The sequence below is a fragment of the Gambusia affinis genome, linkage group LG04 (assembly GCF_019740435.1).
Source record: "Gambusia affinis linkage group LG04, SWU_Gaff_1.0, whole genome shotgun sequence".
NCBI classification, from domain to species: domain Eukaryota; kingdom Metazoa; phylum Chordata; class Actinopteri; order Cyprinodontiformes; family Poeciliidae; genus Gambusia; species Gambusia affinis.
In genome coordinates, this window is record NC_057871.1 from 19,380,918 (window position 1) to 19,396,288 (window position 15,371).

General features: G+C 40.6%; 3 protein-coding genes across 3 annotated transcripts; 2 read left to right on the forward strand and 1 right to left on the reverse strand.

The window, feature by feature from the left end:
- Positions 1 to 5,008, forward strand: get3 (guided entry of tail-anchored proteins factor 3, ATPase). Its single transcript, XM_044113611.1, has 7 exons — positions 1 to 300; positions 1,287 to 1,434; positions 2,018 to 2,166; positions 2,264 to 2,414; positions 2,524 to 2,631; positions 3,020 to 3,217; positions 3,734 to 5,008. The coding sequence occupies exons 1-7, from the start codon at positions 158 to 160 to the stop codon at positions 3,860 to 3,862; spliced, it is 1,026 nt and encodes a 341-aa protein (XP_043969546.1). The 5' UTR covers positions 1 to 157; the 3' UTR covers positions 3,863 to 5,008.
- Positions 5,009 to 6,703: 1,695 nt separating this feature from the next.
- Positions 6,704 to 13,816, forward strand: best2 (bestrophin 2). Its single transcript, XM_044113612.1, has 9 exons — positions 6,704 to 6,879; positions 8,051 to 8,145; positions 8,722 to 8,955; positions 9,610 to 9,764; positions 9,906 to 9,983; positions 11,146 to 11,298; positions 11,386 to 11,466; positions 11,572 to 11,726; positions 11,933 to 13,816. Exons 1-9 carry the CDS (start codon positions 6,728 to 6,730, stop codon positions 12,741 to 12,743), a joined length of 1,914 nt encoding a protein of 637 aa, XP_043969547.1. The 5' UTR covers positions 6,704 to 6,727; the 3' UTR covers positions 12,744 to 13,816.
- Positions 13,817 to 13,905: 89 nt separating this feature from the next.
- LOC122829224 (protein Hook homolog 2-like) lies at positions 13,906 to 15,078 on the reverse strand. Its single transcript, XM_044113614.1, has 3 exons — positions 14,925 to 15,078; positions 14,773 to 14,853; positions 13,906 to 14,188 (listed from the first exon to the last, which is right to left on the reverse strand). Exons 1-3 carry the CDS (start codon positions 14,979 to 14,981, stop codon positions 14,069 to 14,071), a joined length of 258 nt encoding a protein of 85 aa, XP_043969549.1. The 5' UTR covers positions 14,982 to 15,078; the 3' UTR covers positions 13,906 to 14,068.
- Positions 15,079 to 15,371: the final 293 nt, after the last annotated feature.

A 15,371-nucleotide genomic window follows, 5' to 3' on the forward strand; every position in this document is an offset into this window, starting at 1 on the left:
AATTAGTGGACTTTACGTATCCCAACGTATTTGCAGACTGACTTCAAGTGCTCCGTGCAAACATCCGCAGGAAAAATTTGCTCTTATAGTTTAGAATTCCTGGAGTTCTTGAACGCAGCAGTCTGCCTCAGCTGAACGGTGACTGTACACATTCAAGATGGCCGCTGCGATGGACGACGAATTTGAAGACGCACCTGATGTGGAGCCTTTAGAACCGACTTTGAAGAACATAATCGAACAGAAATCCCTGAAATGGATCTTCGTTGGTGGGAAAGGTGGTGTCGGTAAAACCACCTGCAGGTAAGTCGAAGGAAATACTCTTCGGGGTAGCTGAAATAATTACCTCAAGCTAGCTTTTAATACACGCTGAAGGGTTTTTTATTAGACAACGAACACGTTGGGTTAGTTTTACTGATAGGAATAATTAAACTTAATCAGAAGAAGTTTAATTGTATTTTTTGTGAGTAAATTAGTGTCACCTGTCGTTTATCGGGTAGCTAAACACTGTCTAGCACAGTCAGCAGCTAAAGTTAGCCTGCTGCCAGTCCCACAATTCATTAATTTCTGTTCTTTAAATTAAATCATGACTTTCTCGTCTCCATGGCGCTCTCCTTTATCTACGCATTCTCTTGCTGTACATTTATTGATTTTTTTAAATGGTATAAAATCAATTGGACAACTACGTAAAACGACAATCAGAAAGGTTAGCGTTAGCCACCAGGCTTGAAGGACGGACTAAACCTGTCAAAAAATTTCAGAAAAATGGATCAAATACAGGTCCGTCTGAACGAGAGAGTTCTACAAATTGGTCAGTTTTCTTTCTTAAAGTTATATTATTTTAAATCGGATTTTTTTCCCCCCAACCTATTTTGTTTTCTATTTTGGACTTTGCTAAATTTATTTTTGCGTTTACTTAACATTTTTCACGGTAGGCACTAGATTTCACTTTGATTTGGTTAAATGAAAAGAAAACTACTGTTTGCTTATATAAAAAAGAAACAGGCGAAATAACACGCTTACAATTTTGTGCATTCTTACAAGAATGTTTGGTCCCAATATTAAACACGGCTTAGTGGGGTTGCTTTAATTAAGGATATCTCAGAAGTCACACATACATGAGGAAATCTGCAAAACAAAGCTCCTGCTACGCATTTATTATCTGTACTGAGTTACGTGGCTATAACTAATCATCATTAATTTATTAATCATAAAGATTAATTCTGCAAAATTCTAGAAATTAAGATGTAAAACCTACCAGATTTTTTTGTTTTTTTGTGTGCTTTTAGCTGTAGTTTGGCGGTCCAGCTGGCTGCCGTCAGAGAGAGCGTCCTCATCATATCCACAGATCCTGCCCATAACATCTCTGATGCTTTTGACCAGAAATTCTCAAAGGTGCCTACTAAAGTTAAGGGCTACGACAACCTCTTTGCAATGGTAAGTCATAATGAATAATAAAAATATATATATTTTCTTTAGAGTCAGAATTTTGATCAGTAAGGTATGTAGCAAGGTTCAAGAGTTTGAGTTAGTAGTTGGGTTAATAGAAACTATTGGTCCTTTATATTTTGTGCCATCCAGTTGGCTTCTTGCATTTTGTTTCTTAATAGTTCTTGTGTGACAAAATTAAAAAAGCACTGAGATTTGAAGATATACTGACAAAATTATATAAACAACTTTAATCACAACTATAATTATTCAATTTTTTATTTTATCAATTTAGTCACATTCAGTGCTTTTTCCAAGTAATGTAATGATATTTTAAGATGCCTGAGCTTAGTCCTTCATTTATTCATTTATTTTTTTATATTTTTTGGATCTATGACACTGTTCTCATAATGTCTCAGCTGATTCAGCATTTGGAAATTGGAGTCAGCCATTAAGAAAACCACAAAGAGGTTTATTTGTCCTGTTTTTGGAAAGCTTTTTGCATTAGTTCACCACTTGTCAGCGTCACAAGGACAGGAAACAACAGGCCACTTGTATAGTTTTCTTCATCTTTCATATTCGTTTTAAACAGGAGATTGACCCGAGCTTGGGTGTCGCCGAACTGCCTGATGAATTCTTTGAGGAGGACAACATGCTCAGCATGGGCAAGAAAATGATGCAGGAAGCCATGAGTGCTTTCCCTGGCATTGACGAGGCTATGAGCTACGCAGAGGTCATGAGGTGAAAAATAAATGCATAAATGAAAACTAGAAATGTCAAATGATGTGGTTGGTGATGTTTTATTTAACGTGGTGTGCTTAATTACCTGTTGAAACAGGTTAGTGAAAGGAATGAACTTCTCAGTTGTGGTGTTTGACACTGCGCCGACTGGCCACACGCTGCGTCTGCTCAACTTCCCCACCATCGTGGAGCGAGGGCTGGGTCGCCTCATGAAAATTAAGAACCAGATCAGCCCCTTCATTTCTCAGGTGCACTGGATTTTTCTACCGGAGTCTAAATAGCTGTGTGAGGAAATAATTGTCAGCGAGGCTTTAACAGCAGTAATGGTAATTATTATTATTATTTTATTATTCCCAGATGTGTAACATGCTTGGTCTGGGTGACATGAATGCAGACCAGCTGGCGTCCAAACTGGAGGAAACTCTACCAGTCATTCGCTCTGTTAGTGAGCAGTTCAAAGATCCTGTAAGTATCATTCATTTCATAGTGTCACTCTTTACAAGTCACCTTCTGACTGGAGTCAGTCAAGGTGAGTGACTCAAGGAGTCACCTTGAGTTTGTGTTGCCTCATGAATTTACCTTTCAGTTGCTGGAATCAAATGTTTTAGCATTTTCGTACTCTTCACCTGTCTGCCCACTCTCTGTCTAATTATCTTTCTGTTCTTCAGTCTGTCCATTAGTCGTTCCTTTTGTTCATGAATCCTGGAATAACTTGGTTGCTTTGAGTACACTTTCTAATATTAGAAAATGGTAAAATACTTTGTATCTTATGACAACTGTTGTCATGCTGAATGTGCTTTAAAAAGCACGTGCTTTTTCTAACTCCTCTGTTGTCTCTGCGAATGTGTTCCAGGAACAGACGACCTTCATCTGTGTTTGTATCGCTGAGTTCCTGTCGCTCTACGAGACGGAGCGGCTGATCCAGGAACTAGCCAAGTGTCGCATCGACACACACAACATCATTGTCAACCAGCTGGTTTTCCCCGAAGCTGAGAAGCCTTGTAAAATGTGTGAAGCCCGTCACAAAATTCAGTCCAAATATTTAGACCAGGTACGGCCTGCAAGTGTTTTCTGTCTTTGAAGAGTTTTAACTGTTTAAGTCACTAATGCCAGAACTACCGATCATTTGTTGACTCTTTTGGATCTTTATCGCCAACAGCCAATTCCCTCTCAAATTATGCAAAAGAGATAAATAAAAGTGTAAAATGAATGTGACCCCAATATTGTCTTAATCACATAAAGTAATATGTTTCACCCTCAAGAGCCTTTATTTGGAAAAAAAAAAAAAATTCAAAAGTCATAGTCAAATAGATGCACACAGACATCCACTGTTAAAGGAGCCTGCAGTTTACAAGAATGCAACCTGAACATCTGTAAAGACTAAATAGAAAATATAAATCATAACATTAACATCCATATTGGAATAAATATGGATGTAAATTGGATTACAGAAACAATAGTAGCAAACGTATCAGGACTTATTTCACCGATGAGTAATTATCCAATATTTAAAACAGTGATTGCTATTTTCCCATGTATTCATTGTTGGTCTGCCTTGTCCCTGCAGATGGAGGATCTTTATGAAGATTTCCACATAGTTAAGTTACCGCTGCTGCCTCACGAAGTTCGAGGTGCCGACAAGGTCAACACATTCTCGAAGCAGCTTCTGGAACCATACAAACCCCCAAACAAGTGATCTCTCACTCGTTGGACCTCTTCTCAACCGCCCCTGAATCTCCCTCTCTTCCCTCTCAGTCTGTAGACAAAACACTTCAACAGTCTGAACGCGCCTGCTCCGAGTTTTCCCACCCCACCCCGTCTTAAACCTTGCAGCAACAGTCTCATAATGATCCACTCTGTCCTCTGAAGCAGAACACTCCTACATCAACAACACACTCACATTCCCAAACTGAAGGGGAGCTGATGAGAACACACACACACACACACACACAACCTCACTGTGAGATGAGGCGGTGCGTATATGCAGTCTAACTCTCGGTTTATTCTCGTGTTCCTATCCTTTGTGGCAGTTGTTCTAGTCTTGCTGCATTCAACTTGGTCTCAACAGAACCGTCCTATCTCGGGTCAGAGTTCAGTTCTAAACGTTCCCTTTGACAGTTCTGTTCGTTTAACAGATTTCAGATGGTTGATGTCAACACCTCGGTTTTTCTGTGATTTTGGTGCTTGTGTCTTTTTTTTTTTTTTCAGTCGAGTTTTCCGACTGAACTTGCAACCAAATTCACGTCTTGTATATTTTTCAGTTTCATTTAAGTTACTGCAACTTCAGAGTTAAATGGCAGGTTGTTGGCAAAAAGGAATAAAAAGAGAAACGTTATCATTCTTTTAGTGTCAGTTCTTGAGGGTTGTTTGTATTCCAATAAAATGGTTTGGTTTGTTTACCGTTTGGCATCATTGGTTTGTTTTAAGATATGAATCCACATGTTCCATAAGACCAAAGTGTGACATTTCAGTACGTTGTAGCTGGAAGGTCACTACATCTTCCCCTCAGAACCCCTTAAAACGCATCAACCTACTTCTCTCTAACATTGATTACCATTACGGGAAGAATGAGGATAACTATTCTGATTGTAGTCGTTTAGAATATAAGCCTATCACTGAAGTTTTGAGCTAATGATTGTATGCATTCTTACTGCTGTGAATGAAACAAGGGTTCTGGTTCAATTGAAGCTTTCCCAACTGGAAAATAAGTATAAGGTCAATACTTCCACCTGTCAACATCTCTCGTTTTCTGTCACTGATTGCTTCAAGAATCTGTTTTCTATAGATTTTATTTAAATTATATTTCAATTGTGAATTAAAACAAACTTTCCTCAGCTAAAAATTTTTCCTGGTCTTGTGTTTTTTTTGTTCTTTTTTTTGTCCTACGCTTCCATAAGGTTAATTATCTTTTCAGAGTGGTTTAAAATAGCTCTTTAATCACATATTTAGGGTCGGAGTTAAAGAGGGTGGACATACATGCTTGCAACACCTTTCAGTTTTATCCAGTGTTGATCAATCAAATAAAACTTCAAGTAAAAGATTGAAGGTAACATGAGGCCTCAGATGACCTTTAAATAAAAAATCTCAAGAGGATATGTGGATTTGTTTAAACATCATTTCAGGTAATTGTTTAAATGTACAACAGTCTGCGGCTTCATAACCAACCAGCAAGGTTCTTGTTTGTCATTTTACTGAGCAGGAAAGTTTGCACGGTCCGATGGCTGCTGTTTAATAACTCCCTGCTTTTACTGCTCGGCACTGAGCGCTCCTCCGGCCGCGGCGCTGCGGCCTGTCGCTTGTGGTTCATCACTGAGCATCGCTAGCCCGGTTGGGGGCCGTGCTAACGAGCCTCCCCCTCTTTGTTTTCTTGGAGGGGATTTGCCCCGGGGCGCGCTGATCACTGGACACCGCCGAGGATTATAACCACGCAGCCGACGAGCGAAGCTGACGCCAGAGGATATCAGTGAGCTCCTTCGGAGAGAGCGGCACTGCTGAACGCAGAGCGGAACGCGTGCCAATTACGCATGGAGATGCGCTGAGGAGATCAGCTGAACGAAGCACCTCTGAAAGGTAGGATGATGCATTTAGTTAAATAAGGAATCATGAGTCCTTATTCGCGAATAAATTTGAAGAGTTCTCTGTCTTAGTCTTCTTTCAAAACTGTAACTTCGCTTTTACATATATTCTTCCTTTAATTAAGATTTAATTTGTTTTCATCCGTAATTATATTAAAACTTATAAACGCTGTCAAGATTAAATTGAACTGGCACAATTATTTTATGACAGGGGTTCCCACGTCTACGTAAAAATTTAAGACCGTCCATGCATTTTCATTAAAATGTTAAATCCCGACGTTCATATTTGTCACATAAATTTTTGTTGGCTTAAAAGAAAAATTGAAAGAAATTAAAAACACAAGGAAAGAGGGGAGGAAGGACGTCACAAAATAGGAAGGCATGTAAAGTGAGGAGATAGAGGAAACAAATAATGATGGTAGGACAAAAAGGAGGGAACTAACGCGCAGGAAACCACCAATTACAAAAGGGGAAGCAAAGAAGGAGCCGAGCTACGAAAAAGTTTGTTTGTAGGAAGGTAGGACGCTACAACGAAGGAAAGGATGCAGTAGAGGAAGAAAAGGAGGTAACGAGAGGAGAAGTGGACAATGAAGGAATGAGGGAGGGGACAGCACGGAGGCAACTAGGACGCGAGGAACGAAGATGGTAAAAGTTAAAAGGAAGGAGAGGAGGTACTAAACAGTATGCCAGGAAGGGAGGTAGGGCAAGAAAAAGAGTACATAATTAAATAAATAAATAAAGAAAAGCAGAAAGCATACAAAGGAGGCACAAGGTATTCTACATTTAAACAATGGAATATGGGAGTAATGGGATGCAAACGTTCCGGTTTGGTGTATTCCAAACCTGGAAAATACTGAAATCAAATTTCAAACTTCCCTGAAGGTATATGAACTCTGATGAGGACATATGAAACTGATTAAACTAGAAACTGTATCTTTTCCCAAACAGCGCTTTTGTTCTGGAAACCTGGAAATCCTCGGCTCCTGATGACGGTCACCTACACCGCCAGAGTTGCAAATGCCAAATTCTGCGGCTTTTCCAAACTGCTCTTGGCCTGGAAAGGCAGCATCTACAAGGTTCTTTACAAAGAGTTTCTGGCTTTCTTCGCCATGTACACAGCCACCAGCGTCACTTACAGGTGAGGAAGGAACTGCTGTTATGACATGTTTACACACATTCATCAAGAGTGTCAATGTCATGCTTAATTTGGGGCTTCTAGTGACTTATTTAAGCCATTACTTAAGTGTCCAAATTTCCATTTATTAGATTTTTTGTAATTAGATGCTGGACAAAAGGTAGAAAGTATTCCTGAGGCGGCCTTTGGAAGATCTTTTAAATGGACAAGGCTGACTAATTTCATGCTGGTTGCCATGACTGACTGCAGTTGGCAAATCCCAAAATTATCAGTTCAAACAACAATATGTGAATGCAATTTTATTTTAGATGTGATGATGAGATCAAAGGAGACTGGTTAGGATTTTTAGAAACAAGAGAGGAACCATCGTGACCCACTCCTATCATATGCTAGAAACCCAGTGTCACGGTCCAGTCACACAAGTTTTACTTCATCATGGATTAAGATGGTAGCAAGTGAGAAAGAAGCATTTTCTCCAAAAGTGATAATTTTAATCTTGACTAAGACATTCAGTTGTCCATAGGAAGAAGCTTAATTACTTTTGAGAAAAGTTTCAGCTTCATGAGACAAAGACCAAGATGTTCAAACCAACGAACACTGTACCAGTTATTCAGCACAGTGGAGGTAGCATCATGCTGTTGGTCTGTTTTTCTGATAATGTATTTGTTTAGTTCACAAAGTCGATATAATTATGAAGCTGGATAACCACTCCAGAGTTCAACTTCAGTACCAATCAACAACTAGATAATTGAAATTCTAACACGTCATAGAGTTCCAACAGGAACATCTTACATAACCTGGTTCTGTTCTGGATAAAACAGGCTAATATGCTTTGAATCCAAGTCTCTGCAGAGAAAAAACAAACTATTTGCTCAAAATAAGAGGTCAAATTACTCCAGCAGTAGAAAGTGTGTGATTTAGTTTTACCTTTTGAAGGGATATTTATATCAAATATTACTGCGGGTTGGAATGTAACGTTTTTAACCTGTAAATATTTTTTCAATGTACTGAGAAATGTTCCTTAAATGAAGCCAGAACAGTCAAAGGAATCCTTAAAAGTCTGACATCTCCCCAAAGTTCTTGCTCACGATGGGTGAATCTAATTGCAACTGTAGATAATCATCATTTCCATGATACCTTATGTAACACATTCGGGATTATTCTACCGTTTCAGATTTTTCCTGGACGATGATCAGAAGAGGTATTTTGAAAAGCTGGCAATTTACTGCAACCACTATGCCAGTCTGATCCCCATGTCCTTTGTACTGGGTAAGCTTTGAGTCTTTTGGCATTTTCAGACTTGGGGCTAGTAATGATTAGTGTGGCTCTAGCAACATGACACGAGACCTTTTTTATGATTAAGTAAAACATATTAAACATACAACTTATGAGTTATTCAGGATGTTCAATGGTGTGACGTTTTCAGTGATCAGTGTATGAGGTTACAACGAAGGAAGCTAATTAATTACTGGTTTTTATTAACCAGTAATTAAAAGCCATTTAACATTTTCCTAATAAATACGTATGGAAAAAGCTGCAAGAAATGAATCTGATGGACTCATCTTCTTATTTAACCAGTGTTAAAGTATATAACGCACCCATGAATAATCCTTAGTTGATAATTAATTCAGCTCAAACTGAATACAGAAATAATTCACCAGTCTGTTCTGCTACATCGTGATAGTTCTTCATTCTGTTGAATGGTTCTCTGGGGCTAAAACTTTAACTCTAAATTAAGAATTTAATTTATTGGAAACTCTACAGTGTATGCAACAAAGTGACCTGTTAATAATAAATAAATAAATAAATAATCACAGTTTTAAATGTCTGTGCTGCTGTTTGCAGGTTTCTACGTGACCCTGGTGGTGAACCGCTGGTGGAATCAGTACACCAGCATCCCGTTGCCCGACAGGCTCATGTGCGTGCTGTCCGGGGGCCTCCAGGGGAACGACGAGCGAGGCCGCCTGCTGAGACGCACCATGATGCGTTATGCCAGCCTCTCAGCCCTGCTCATCCTCCGCTCTGTCAGCACGGCCGTCTTCAAACGGTTCCCTACCATGGACCACGTGGTGGAGGCTGGTAATGGTCGCCCTGCACAGCGTGTATTTACAAAATTAGACTTATTTCTCTCATGGTTTGTGATAAACACCTTTTTTTTTTTTTTTAAATTTTTTTTAATCAGACTACCAGAAAGTAGTCAGAGGTGTTTCAGATGGTAATACACACAATGATTGTGAAGCGTTTGCTTCTGCATTCACTAAACTCACGACAGGACACATAAGGAGATTTACTGATTAAAAAACAAGCAATAAATTACTATTTGTGGGTCATTTTATATATTAAAAAACATTCACGTTAACTACCCCTTATCACGACTTGTGACACACAAGCAGCAGGGGGAGTTGCCTAGGAAACCAGCTTCCTCTTGGTCCACCAACCAGTGTTCAGTCTTCATAGTAACCAAATTGTACTGGCCCATCGGTGTTTAAAAACTGCTCTACTTCCATTAATGCTTTGGGTTTTAACACAGATATTCTGCACAGCATTGATATATAAATTTAGTTCTTTTCATTTGCAAAATGGAAAAAAAGCTAACATAGTTTGAGAGACTGTATAAGAGTATATTAAAGTATTATTTTACCACCAACATGGCGATTCATAAAAAGCCTTAATGTTTTAATAGATCTTTATAGAAGATATACGAAGCAATGACTCCTGTTGTTTTCTGTGCAGGATTTATGACAAGAGAGGAGAGAAAGAAGTTTGAGGGTCTCCACTCTCCTTACAACAAATACTGGATCCCGTGCGTTTGGTTCACCAACCTGGCAGCTGTGGCTCGCTGTGAGGGCAGAATCAAAGATGATCACACACTCAAACTACTCCTGCAGGTGCAGCACAGCCAGAGCATGCAGAAAGCCTTCATACACACTGGCTAAAAGTGTTGAGCTGCAGAGTTTCTTTACTCTTTTGAATGGAGATTTAGATTGTGGATTGACAGCTGCTGTCTGTGCATGTGTGTGTGTGGGCAGGAACTGAATGGTTTCAGAGGGAAGTGCAGCATGCTGTTTCATTATGACATGATCAGCGTGCCACTAGTGTACACTCAGGTAAGATCATTCACAGACTTGGTAAATCTTGGGTTTTTATTTAGTACACGTTAGGTCAGGAGTGTCAAACTCCAGTCCTGAAGGGCCGCTGTCCTGCAACTTTTAGATGTGCCTCTGCTGCACCACCTGAATAGAATAATTAGGTCATGAAGGCTCTGGAGAACTGGTCTACACAAGGAGGAGGTAATTAAGCCATTTCATGCCAGTGTTTTGTACCCGTGGCACATCTAAAAACTGCAGGACAGCGAACCTTGAAGACTGGAGTTTGACACCTGTGCCTTATGTATTTTAATCAGGATTTGCATTTGCCGGATTTTAATCATATTTCAAATATCTAAAAATGAGCTTTGACTAGACACATCTACATTTGGGATATCCTGAATGATAACCTAAGGTAATTGGAGATATATAAATTAACTAATATGTCTGGTCAAAAACCAATTTGAGATATCTGGAATGTAAGTGTGGTGAAGCCAATTTTATATTACAACAGCCTGCCAAAGACAGCACACACTGGCAGCTCTCGTTGTGTTTAGTTTTTGGAGATGGTCAATCAAAATACTCACTTATGGAGAGGTTGCTGTGTCTGACAAAGAAGGAGCTGTTTTCTCTGTTTCTCTACAAGTTTTAATCGTTTAGCTCACCAGGCTGTGCACATGATTACTGGGAGGATCAAGCAATGAAATGCTAAGGTTGTTACTTATGAAAACACAAAAAACTTTCTTTATTTTTGAGACTTTTAACAAAATACCCAATTTCTGGAAAATGATCTTTAAAATATTTTTATGTTTCAGAACAGAAACTTTTGTAACGTTATTAAGGTAATACAAACACAAGATATTTTTTACTTTAGTTAATTGTGTAACTTCTTCATTTGAGCTGAGATTGTCAGTTCACTAGAGTTACCACCAGTGGCCAGGAGAGGGCGCCACAAGAAAATATTACAAAAGGAGCTTTCCAGAAATAAAAACAACGGGAACAAAACCAAGGCATTAAATGCATTTATCTTAGTGATCCACAATTTCTTTTACAAAGTGGTGGAATAATAAGTGAAAGTAACAAAATTTTACGACAATACAATTTTACAAAATTAGTTTAAATATTCAAATAAAGAAATACAGTGAAAAAGTCAGTAATCATAAATAAAACGTTTGTCTCTCAGGTGGTGACTCTGGCAGTCTACAGTTTTTTCCTCGTGTGTCTGATTGGCCGTCAGTTTCTGGACCCCGGTCAGGGTTACCCGGATCATGACCTGGACCTCTACGTGCCCATCTTCACACTGCTGCAGTTCTTCTTTTATGCAGGGTGGCTCAAGGTCAGACTGGGGCTCCCTTGATGTTTTGCTCCAGCTTGATGTCAGAAGAAAGTGGAGACATTGAATCTTTTGTTGTTACTCTTGAAGGTTGCAGAGCAGCTGATTAACCCCTTTGGAGAAGATGATGATGATTTTGAGACCAACTGGCTAATTGACAGAAACTTTCAGGTTTTTGTTTTTTTTAAAGCTTCATTTAAAACCTTTTAGACTTTGACTTATGTTCTATTTTTTTTTCTTTGGCTCTGGCTTCTCTGTTTTACATTTTGTGTGCAGGTGTCCATGATGGCCGTGGATGAGATGTACGGCGATCTCCCGATGATGGAGCGAGACCGTTACTGGAACGACTCCAATCCCCGACCACCCTACACGGCAGCCACACTCTTCGTCCTCCGTAAACCGTCCTTTCAAGGGTCCACCTTCGACATGGCGTGAGTTTCTCTGTGTGTGTCCTCTTGGGACATTGAGGGCCCGAGCGAGAATCCCCCTTGCCTAGTGTTTGAAACATAGAAGGTTTTCTCCTTTTAGGCTTGAGAAAGAATTCAAATCTTTCCTCAAGAAACACCACTTTCAACAAATATAACAAATGTTTTTTTCAGTAGCCTATAATATTAATAATTCTGACTTCCATTTGCAGGATCCCGAAGGAGGAGATGCACTTCCAACCTCTGGAGGACATTGCCGAGAATCTGGAGGAATCCGGCACTCGCCACCCCAACATGGCTCTGTTTAACCGCCTCCTCCACGCAACTCCATCCCCAACTGGCTTCATGGGAGGAGCTCTGCGCCGCACCTCGGCTCAGCTCCAGAGGCTGTACCACTCTCCCAGCAACGACGGATGCACCAGCGACGACGGATGCACCAGCGACGACGACGACGAGGAGGACGAGGAGGAGAAAAGTTGTAAAATTGGCAAAGGTGGGTCACTGCCTTCAGGACTGGGCCAGGACATCCAGAGCACCGTGTGCAGCTTCAGGGAGGACAAGAGTCCCAGGACGCCGCTGGCGGATGTTCAGTTTGGGGAGGAGCTGGGAAGACGAGGAGGAAACTTCTCAGCCGGCGAGAGCAGGGATGTAAAAAGAGTTGGAGGAGTTCAGAGGGATGAAGATGGATTTGAAGCAGAGTCAGAGGAGACTTCCATAGCTCCTGTGTCATTGCTTCCTCCTCCTCCTCCTCCTCCTCCATCATCCAGAGAGACATCTACTCGCCCTGCCTCTGCCACTCCTATCACGTCCCGCCACCGTTCTGCCTTCCTGTTTCCCCCGACCTCCCAGTCCAGTCTGGAGCACTGCAGCTCCCAGCCAGTGATCAGCCATCCCAGGGCAATGCCTCCCATTCCCAAACCACCGTCCGCTGGGAACAAAATGTCCCTCCTCACCGTGCCGTCTTCCATCGAGCCTCAGCGTTTCCGCAGTGTGAGCATGGGGTCAGAGTTCACAGGGTCCTGAAGTCAGCAACAAGGTGTAAACATCTGGTTTTGTGAACGCTAAGAGGTTTAATTCTATAAGTAAAGCTGAAGTGGGACTTAGTTATTCCTGATTCCTGATTGCTCCTTTAGGATCACAGTGTAGTTTAAAGAAATTAAATTATGCACAACATAACAGAATCCAGGATTTCACCCTTCTATTATCTCTTATTTATACAATAAACAGTTAATCTCCTGTAAACTTTAAAAACAAAGAGAAGGGAGGAGTTCATGTTGGATTTTTGCACATGAAGTGGAGATATATTAACTAGTAACTTTTGTAAAGTCCGCTTGACTGTTGTTTGCACGCAACAGACAAATTTAATTTTAATCTGTGCCTGCTTACTGCTAAAGGAAGCAAAAATGAAAACATATGGATTTGAAAATTTGACAAATTAAAACGGGCATTTGTATTCAGCATTATCTAAAACCACCAGATTGGAAACTGTCCTCATAAGTCATCTAATTAGTAGAGGTCATATGTATTTAATATAGTGTATATAAATCCAGATGTTCCATGAAGGTTTCAGAGTTTTCTTGTCAGAGATAAAGATGTAAAGAGATTTTAAAGCAGAGTTAGTTTATAAAACAACATCCCGGCATTTGAACGTTTCACGCACATAATGTCACCCAACTGCAAACCTCCCAAAACATGGCTGACAATATAGCTGCACCAAGCAGCCAGCGTGCTTATGGTAACTTTGGAGGACCTGCAGAGAACCATGGCTCAGGTGGGAGTAAATGTCAACAGGTGAGCTTTTACCTCAATGGAAAGGAGGCGAGGCGAAAGAAAGCCTTTGGAAGACGACTAACACCAAGTGGCGTGTTGATTGGTCACATAAAATCCCATTAATGAAATATGAATGTTTTTGCAAGTCACTTTATGTTTCAGTTGGTCCAAAATGTTTTGAGTTTTGTTTCACAAGTTTTGAGTGAAAAGTTTTCATTTTGTTTTATTGCTTATGATTCATAGAAGATTTTCGGTGCCATATACTTTACTGACGTGATCCAAGCAATTATAGAATAAAAAATTATACACATTTTTTTTAGCAACGACAAACGATGCTCCACTTGATTTTATTGTCTTTTTTTTCATATTTTTCAGCGCTTCAAGCAACAATCTGAAAAAAAACAACATTTTTTTATTTTTAATTTTTACACGCGATGCTGTTTTGTATACTTTTAAAGACCCAGGCACCTGAGGGTACAGGCAGTTTGTTTCTGATTGACATCACCAGCAGGGGGGGATAACAGCCCACCAAAAACTCCTTCTTCTTTAGCACAGAGGCGTCTCTGTTCAAGAGGCTCTTACCGGGGCTCCATAAGGGCGGAGCGGGCCCTCCTAGCCTGGGTGGAGCGCCTCTGCTTGGCCAGGAAAGACTGAGGAAGACCTGGAGCTGCAAGGTCCTTCTCAGACAGGCTCTGCTGCTGCAGATGCAAAATACAAATACTAAAACTTGTCTGGTCCAGTTCTTTTTTAACCAGTAGAGCAAACACAAATGTCAAGAGTCTTGCTGCTAATTTATTACATCATATGTCATCTTTATGCCCATATCTCATCCCTGTCTTAGAGCCATGCCAGCCCTATGACTAAACTGGTTGTATGATAAACCTGAGAAAGCACAAGAAGGAGCACACAAAGTGGTGCACATGTAGCAAAAATGTACGACAAGACCAAACCAAGAGAAGAAAAAAAAAAAACAGGATGTAAGAAAAGTTAGAACATTTAGAGGCCATAAAGGGAGAAGTGGGATTGTTCGATTACGAACAGCAAAATGAGAACCTTTGCTTGACTCAATCACAACAGAGCTGTAAAACAATCGCAAAGAGAGGGATTAATATGACTAAAACATATTAAATTCACACACCCACATGTTTGATTCATAGAAACACAGTAGAGCATGGTGTTACACTCCCACAGACCTTTTTCAACTTTTACGGTCTCTCTAAAACATTATCAAATAACTGCTTGGAAGCTTTGTGTGTTTGTTATTATCTGATTTTTCTCTCACCATGGTTCGCCACGCAGCTAGGATCAGTTTTTCCTCTTGCTCCTGTCTGGATCTGGTTGTCTCACTCAGAGAGTCACGTGGCTGCAACAGTTTGGAAAAATCATCTAAACCTAACACAGGCTCCCATTGTAAGTGATGTCGCACCAACTCACCTGCGAGGCTGCGGCCTGTAGGCCATCAGACCGACAGGCTTCACTGTCGCTGTTCATCTTTCCACTCAAATCTGAGCAGAACGGGGCCCAACGACATCAAAAAGAAACATTTGCGTGACTGACCAGCTTGCACAGCAGCACCCCTCTGACCTGCCCCGACTGTCTGCCGATCAGTGCTGCTCCTGGCTGCGTTTTGCAGCAGAGCCCCCTTTTTGTTGTGCCGCTGATAGAGAACAATATGGAGAGGTGCTGCAGGCCTGAACGCCTCCTGGTCGCAGTCAAACACACCATCCTGCTGACTCTGGCACATTCACTGTTGGGCAGCCAGTCACCAGGCAGGAGATTAGTGGTTCAGTTCCATGATACAATGCAATTATCTTGACAGCAGATACTGCTAATTATATTCTTGTTTAAATGCAGGGCAGGGCAGCGAGCGTGCAGCAAATT